Source organism: Bidens hawaiensis, unplaced genomic scaffold (genome assembly GCF_021521415.1).
Source record: "Bidens hawaiensis isolate Kalapana, Puna unplaced genomic scaffold, B.hawaiensis_p1.1 tig00004525_1, whole genome shotgun sequence".
NCBI classification, from domain to species: domain Eukaryota; kingdom Viridiplantae; phylum Streptophyta; class Magnoliopsida; order Asterales; family Asteraceae; genus Bidens; species Bidens hawaiensis.
Window position 1 is genome coordinate 619,898 of NW_027491273.1, and position 8,619 is coordinate 628,516.

Genomic DNA, 8,619 nt, shown 5'->3' on the forward strand with positions numbered 1-8,619 from the left:
GTAATTGTGGGAGGGGGTAAGTGTAATTTCTATTTCTATAAGTAAGGTCCAATAGTCATTTAGAAAGGTTAAGAAAGATAAAAGATATTTTGTTAGGCTCATTGCAATTAGCATGAGAGGGGCATAGCCCGGGACCACTTCGGTGGTTAGTTATCATTGTAGATCCTTTGAGATCATCTTCTTCGATATCATATTTCAATATAATAATATAGTTTAAACATTTGATTTCATCTTCTTATATGTCCTAATTCAATTTCATACCGAGTTCATATCATATTATTTAACGGATGTTATTGTTAGTAACAAGTTTGGAAGAATAGAGGTGGTTGAGCTGTAGGTGTAACTGTGTTTGTAAGAAGAGATGCCGGAGTTTAGTTTAATTTGTTTGAGTGATGAGTCGGAGGCATAAATTGAAGTGAGGTAGATGTTTGTAGGAGGTTTAGATGTACAGATTGAGAAATTGGGGATGTTAGTACTTTTATGTTAGGGTTTTGATTAGTTTACGGAATAAAGAGCTTGGTTTAAGATGATGATGACGAATGGCGATGATGTTTAGGTATTGTTTAATGGATGTTATTATTGCTAACAAGTTTGGAAGAATAGAGGTGGTTGAACTGTAGGTGTAACCGTGTTTGAAAGAAGAGAGGTTAAAGTTTAGTTTAATCTGTTGGGGGTATACAGATTGAGAAACTGGGGATATGAGTACTTTTATGTTAGGGTTTTGATTAGTTTTGGTATTATACTCTAATGGTGGCTGTAGCGGCCCTTGGCTATTATTCAGGTAACGCAAGGATCATGGATCTAGACATACAATTTTTTGTTGTTGATTTTTCAGGCTGTTAGCGAATGTTCATTATTAAATCTAAACCTTTATTTAGATTCTTTTTTTTTGTTTATTTCGAAAGGTAAATATACAGTGAGTCAAGCCAATGAGTACAGCAAGACAGCAAGTGACACAACACAACACATTTTTAATTAAACAATATTGAGAATGTTGTGTTAGTAAAAGAAATAAAGAATCATGCTTAATCACTTCCTGTTAGTTTAGCATAATTTTTGAATAATTCGCATCACTTCTTGTTTAATTGGTTCTGTTTCTTCCAAACGTTTGCGTGTTTATACCCTTTTACCATGCTTCTTTTAATATATGTTAAAGCTTGGGACATGATGTGGTGATGAATGCTGTATGCACACTGGCTTCTTTCTATCTTCTTTATGCATTAAGCTTCTAAGTATTCATTATGATTATTTGCAGCATCTTACAGTTTAAGAATTTGCTGACCATAGTTGACAACTCACCATTGTGACCTTGGCCTGATAAATATGGGGCATCAGCATCATTTTAGTTCATCCTACATGCTAGAGACCGAGAACGAACCGAGCTGGAACTTTGCAGAAAATACCTACATGCATACTGGTATTGATAAGTTGATTAAAGATGCTTCATTTAGGTATTTGATTATCGTTAATTATCGCCTAACGCTTTATTTCCTCAACTATCTTATTTGCAGCAAGAAATGGGGCTGGTCCAAGCAGTTCTCTTGTATACCCCGCTGATAATATGTCAATCGATGGACCACAATACGCACACTGTACTCACACACAAACATCGAATGGGTACACTTCATTATCTCACAATCTTCAAATCCCAAATTATCAACAAGATGTTGCGGGCCCATCAGATCTTTCTATGCTCACTCTTCATACACCCTCTGCTTACATAGCACCTGAATATTACAGAAATCGAGCTTCTTCATCTACTTACAGTGGAAATCCCTTTAATGAAGAAGACTTATTTGACATCAGGGTCGGTAATCAAAGCGTTCAATATAAACGTAAAAGCCCGGTTATTCCAGAAGGTCAAAGCTCTTCTGATGTTGCAATGGTTGATGAACCTTGGTCAAGTTTTCTTCAAGCACCTGGCGATTATAGCCCACCAAACTCTAATGCCCTCTCAATTTGTGCGGGGAGTTCTGTTAGAAATGTGAGAAGCCGGTCAACTTTTGACTTGGAAACAAACTCGGTTAGGAATCATACTACAACCAATTTGGCACGTGAGTTTTATACAACCAGTCGACCCATGGATATTGGCTCGAGCTTAAATGGTTTGAATTCGACTCGTATGTCTTCTGCTGTTAACGGTAAGGTTTCATACTTTCATGCACATATCATTGTGTTTTTCAAGTAACTTAAAATATATATATTTTTAAATTGCAGGTAACAGTTCCGTTAATTACGAACGATTAAACCCGTTTCTCGAACCAAGCAGTAATCATAGTTCTTCGATAGTAACCGGACAACCGAATGATAGTCATGCCCTTCGAAATTTCCCGAGCTCCTCCGCTCATTCTGTGAGAGGAGTTCGAAGTGGATACAGTCAGAGGCCTGCTTCAACTTTCAGGGTGTCTTCAACCAACTTAACAGATGAAGGGTTGCAGTTAGCCACCGATAATAATCATTCTTCCCGCCATTCTAGACCTTCATCCACCATGGGCTGGCATGCTAGTGAAAGGCGATACCGATCTTTATCTAGGGTGAATTTTCATGATCGTCCACCTTCTGAGGTTTGCACACCTGTAAACAAACTGAACTTTCAGTGAACTGTGCGTGAACCATTTGGCGAAAAGTTTGTTTATGTTCGTTTGCTTGATAAACGAGCGAGCATGAACAAACAGTTTTCTTCGTTTGGTTAAACGAACAAACATGAACACGTCTCGTTCATTCATTTATGTTCATGAGCGTTCGTCTGCTTAAATTCATTTATCTTTGTTAGTTTACGTTTGTTTTAAGTTCGTTCGTTTACGCTCGTTAATATATTCATGTAAATTTTTTTGGCCCGTTACAACTTAGTCTAGTACTCTAGTTTTAACAACTGCTTAGGCCCAACACATTGTTCTTCACATTACTTTAACTGGTTAATGCCTAGTTATGTTTGTTTTTTTACCTTCCTGAATGGTTAGTTTGTACCGTTAGTGAAACTGGTTAATGCCTAGTTACATTAACGAACATGAACATGTTCACTGGTTAATGCCTAGTTACATTAACGAACATGAACATGTTCATTTTCTAAACTAACGAACGCGAACAACAAAACTCTGTTTGGTAATCGTTCGTCATTGATCGTTTGTTCGGCTAAAGTTAAAATTAATACGAACAGGCTCTGTTCGTGTTTGTTTGGTTCGTTTACATGCCTACGCACCCACTTTTTATAAGGTGGCATGACTTAGTTGCATGGTCAAAATGATGACGTGGCAGCTGGTGTGTAAGTTTCTTTGACCATTTTGATCTGACATAGTAAATGTGTTAAATTTCAGGGTGTTATGATCATGGATCGATCGGCTGTGTATGGATCAAGACATCCTTTTGATCAACACCGGGACATGCGACTTGACATAGATGACATGAGTTACGAGGTTAGCAATATATTATTCTCTCGTATTATTGTTGATTTGTTATTATTCTTATTCTTATTTTGTTTTCTTTCATTGTGTAATTAATCAAACTAACAGGAGCTTCTTGCACTCGGGGAAAGAATTGGAATTGTTGGCACGGGCCTGCCAGATCATCTTATCTCAAAATGTATACAAGAATCCATATACTGTTCTTCAGACCAAATGCAAGAGGAAGGAACCTGTGTCATCTGTCTGGTGAGATTTCATTTAATTAAAACTTAAATAACTTATTTATGTACTTTTAACTAATTGTGACTTAACGACTCGGCATGGCTTAATTTACAGGAAGAGTATGCAAATATGGATGATGTGGGGGTGTTACGAGTTTGCAGGCATGATTTTCATGTTGGGTGCATCAGAAAATGGCTGTCAATGAAGAACTTGTGTCCGATTTGCAAAGCGGAACCAATGAAACAGAAATAAGTTGGTAAAGACTTTTAATCTTGTTCTTGTAAATACATGTTTCAAAAATGGAGGGTTTGAATAATTTGGTAAACATTTTGCATCCATGACAATCATGATGCAGTCTGTCTCTGGTTAATTTACTGGGGCTGTGTATCTATTTATGTATGTGCTTAAATGCTAATTAATGGAAATTATATCAAATTCAGAAGATTTGTTTATTGTTAATTGTAATCCCTTTTGTCGGTTGCAAACTTAAATCTTGTTTTTACATATTCACCTCTACGTGTCGAACGAAAATTCTTTGTTGTCGAAAGGTCGGAAACCAGGCCGCTTGACGGGTCATGTTTGGGGTTGCTGGATCGAACCCAACACCAACTCGGAAATCGTCAACACGAACACCACACATGTATATGGAACCTAACATGACACGTGTATTTGCGGGCTGAGATGGTTTAACTTGGAAAATGAAAATTTTATTTAGTTCTTTTTACATATTGACACTTCAAAACTCTAAACTTACATATATTTCTGTAAGCAATTATATTTAAGTTGTCATTCTAAAATTTAAAATTTGGCATGTAAATATCCAAATAGTTGTATAACGTATTACGTATAGAACACATTTTAAGTTTATACAAGTATAAAATTTGGCGTTAGCTCATATGGAGTTCTATATTTGTCCACCAGCCCAGTCTACCCCTTAGAATGGGCCATGGGCCATAAAGTACAAGCACAGGGCCCCTTATAAAATGAGCTGAACAAAAAATATAGCTTCTCTTTTTATGGCAAATGTATTTTATAGGATTCGAACTTGGGTGTTTAAGAGACTCTCTGTCACTGGGCCAAGCAGCCGAGCCAAAAAATCTTACGCAGCTGAACCAAAAAATATTGCGCAATGAGCAAAGAAAAACGTTGCATACTATACTTGTGTTACTAGGCCATTTGAGTCACGACTGACTGATTGCAATGCATCGTGATTATATTTTCTAATCTCTCTTAACACCCGATCAGACGAGGCACCTTATGCTTTTTGGTTGATAACATGATCGTGCAATTAACTTTTACAGTCTTATAATAAATTTAACAAACAAGAGAGAAAATTCATTTTCTTTTATGGAATTAAAGTCAACAGGTCATAATACTCTAAAAACAAAACTCCTGATAATTGTGGTAAGACTTGGAACATGTATTTATTTAAAAAAAAAAAATGCCCATGTTATCTGATGTGATGGTGAAACCAACCCAACATGATGAAAATAAGATAATGGTGATTGCACTATATTTTAATTGGATGTATTATAGAGAGGTTAGATCACTAGAAAACAAAGAAAAAAACTTTGAGAATACCAGTATACCACTTTTAAATAAGATTTTTTTAATATTTTCTATATTTTATTAATATTTGTCAAAAAATGAAAACAAAAAGACAAAAAAAAAATATAAATACTTAGCGAGTTATATATATATATATATGTAACTCGTTATGATATGTCTATCTGGATATATGTAATCTTAATATATATGTATCTCATATGAGACATATGTACGTTAGTTAATTTTTTTTTGTTTTGCTAATTTTATAATTAAAAGATATGAAAATAAAAGGAACTTTAAAACAAGTAATTGGTTGGTAGTTTTTGCTTGTTTTTTGTAACTTTAATGTTTTCTAGTATATATGTATTGTTTTATTTCCCGTATTACGGTGGTTATTATACATTTTTTGTTTATAATATTTATATATATTTTTAGATTTTAATTTTATTTATTATATGGAAGTTAATAATATACTTAAAGTTTGATGATAAAAGTGTTTCACAAATAAATGAGATGCTATAACTCGTTTAAAAGCTATTGGGTTTGGTGAGACCCATGACCCGCTTATTTTTTTACTATAAAATTGTTTTTAGTTATAAATAATATTTTTTTTAAATCGGCTATTAATTTTTACTACTTTATAGAATTTTCATATCAAATATTTGGTAAGATTCATTTTCAATTATGAGATGTTATAACCCGTTTAAGGGCTAACTGGGTTTGGTGAGACCCATACCCATGAATTCGGGTCAAATGCTTGAGAAACCTCCATTTACAAACAAAACAATCTGGTGACTTGAGAGGGGATGAGGAGCAACCAAAGAGCTTTTAAAGGTTTCGTTTATATATATTTCAGGTTAAGATTGTTAATGTTAATACCATAATCGTAGATTATAAAAATTTTAAAATGTTAAAACTAAAATGAATGAAACGCAATTTTTTTTACTAGGACTCGAATAATTTTACATACTATACTATATAAAAATTATAGATAGCCTAGAACTTTGATTATATATTGTTTAAACATGATTTCTTTTAAATTGTTGTAAATTGTTATTATAGCTATAGGTCCAGGTTGTCTAATTCGAACGATGCGTATAAATATATATAACCTTACATCTAGACTAATTACAACAATACGTCTAACATTACAATGTCTTATCCATTATATTCACTATGCTTCAGGTGAAAACTCCTCTTTTTTAATCTTAACCGACGTGTATATACATGACTTAATACTAGTTAATAGACATGTTATAATGAATTTGGTGTAATTTTTTATTGACTTAATAGACATGTTATAACTATGAGATCCCAATGTCAAAAATATGTAATTTTTCATTGACTAATTGTATTTGGTGTAGTGAATGATGAATCCCACAGTTGAAAACAAGGATGCATTGTTGCCTAACTAGGAACTCCACATTCCAAGGTTAGAGTTTGTTCTAATCCAATTATGTTAGTCACTTAATTCAAGAAGTGGTCCAAGAATAGATGCTCCTAAAATTTAGTTAATAGGAGAAATGTTAGTTTTAGGAGTATAAAAAAGTAGATATAGTTTTTAAATTAAAAGGTTCATGTTTATAGAGTTTCATCATTAGTTTCATACATTTTTTTTTAACTAGGAGAACTAGCGTCTAAAAAGTTACTAGATCTTATCAATACTCTACTAATCAACAAGATTAAATAAATTGTAATTTTTGTTGAGTAGATGAATTTCAAGAAGTTATAATAAAAAACAGATGAGAGCAAGATTTTTTTTTGAAGGTAGAACTATATAAAGAAACAAACATAGAAAGACGCTATGACAAGAAAATAATTACATGTACAATAATGGGTTCTTAAACCACTCGATCCTTGAAATTTTGCATTTCCAATTCCTACTACTACTACACCAAAGGAAAGAAAAATGCAAAATATCATCAAACATTGTTTTGTTTGTTGTGATGATTCTTCTTGAATACCAAGTTGTTCCTGAATCTCCATAAAGCCCACAAAGAGACAAATATCATCAACCCGATCAAGCTTTTCTTATTATTTGGAACTTTTAAAGCTTTCAACCTTGTCATGATCTCGCCCGGTGTAGTAGACATCACAACTGAAGGCTAAACCATGACACTATGAGACCATGACACTATGAGACCTAGATCCGCTTAGCAACCGATGACGTACCAAAAATAAGATCACCAGTTTCTTTGTAGTCATTACATACCGGACATAAAACGTTCGGAATATTTATACCTTTCCCACTAAATTTGCTCTAGCAGGAAGCCTATTCATCAAAACCTTTCGGGTATAAGTTATTTGTTTTTTATTTTTTTTATTTTTTACATTTTGTAACACAATTCAGTTTTTTACATCTAAGAAAGGTTGGTGGGGCGGCTGTCTTGGTGTAGTTCTAATCATTTCAAGAACCTCCCAAATCAACTACTAATTTTATTTTCCATTTTCAATAATTTATCCACTCACTACAATTATCAGTCTTCATATAAATTATTTTATATTATTAAACAAATTTAAATATAATTATTCAAAGAGAAAAACCGCAAGATTGTATGCAAACTAGAATACAAATGTCATTTTTATATACTAATTTAAAAGATGTAACGGTGGGTCTAGTTGAAGGTATGATCACGAGACCAAATTATTAATGATATAATAATATGTGAACATCTAATTCAGAACCTAGAATACGTTAAATACTGCAAGAACCGCATAAAGCATTTTCTTTTCTGTCTTAAACTAAATATATAAGACGGTGCTTAACCGTGCAGTGCACTTCAATAAATCAATAAGGCGCTCTCTATACATGTTTTATACTTTTATTATGTGATTTTTACTAAATTTTGTATATTTGTCTAAGAATAACATAATTTACCTATAGGACCTCCCCATCTCTACAAACAAAGGGTAAGGGCTCTTCACTACGCGCAACCCTCCTTCTCACCTTCCCTCTTACATTTATCGTCCTTACTCGTTTCAGATGAAAAGATTCCACTCTTCTTTTCTCCTCGCTCACTCTCTACACCATATTAGACTCGCCCGTCTTCCCTCCTTCCTCTCTTTTATGGCGGACACAAATTTCTTCCACTCAACTGTCATAGAAGGTTTAAGAAAACACACCAAGTCGTACATTGATAATCGTTGCATGTTATTAATGATGTCAAGCCTTTGACTCTAGGACCTTCTCCATCTCTACAAACGAAGTGTAAGGACTCCTCTTTACGGACAACCCTATTTTTCACATCCCCTCTTACATTTTTCGTCCTTACTCGATTGTGATAAAAAGATTCCACATAAATAAATAAATAAATGTATAAATATATCCCATAATAGTGTTTTATGGTGTTCTTTTCATGAAAACTCATTTTCGAAGTAGAAAACAAAATGTTTATATATAAATAATAGATTATTTCTTATATCACAAACTGTTTTTAAAAATTTAAAA

At 33.4% G+C, this 8,619-nt stretch overlaps 1 protein-coding gene across 2 annotated transcripts; it reads left to right on the forward strand.

Moving 5' to 3' along the window:
• Nucleotides 1-1,204: 1,204 nt before the first annotated feature.
• Nucleotides 1,205-4,019, forward strand: LOC143626795 (uncharacterized). Of its 2 annotated transcripts, none has more exons than XM_077096764.1 (6): nucleotides 1,205-1,417; nucleotides 1,512-2,141; nucleotides 2,218-2,564; nucleotides 3,315-3,413; nucleotides 3,510-3,647; nucleotides 3,738-4,019. In XM_077096764.1, exons 1-6 carry the CDS (start codon nucleotides 1,324-1,326, stop codon nucleotides 3,873-3,875), a joined length of 1,446 nt encoding a protein of 481 aa, XP_076952879.1. In that variant the 5' UTR covers nucleotides 1,205-1,323; the 3' UTR covers nucleotides 3,876-4,019. The 2 variants fall into 2 exon arrangements, with proteins under 2 accessions (XP_076952879.1, XP_076952878.1); XM_077096763.1 differs by having other exon boundaries at nucleotides 1,209-1,427; nucleotides 1,516-2,141.
• Nucleotides 4,020-8,619: the final 4,600 nt, after the last annotated feature.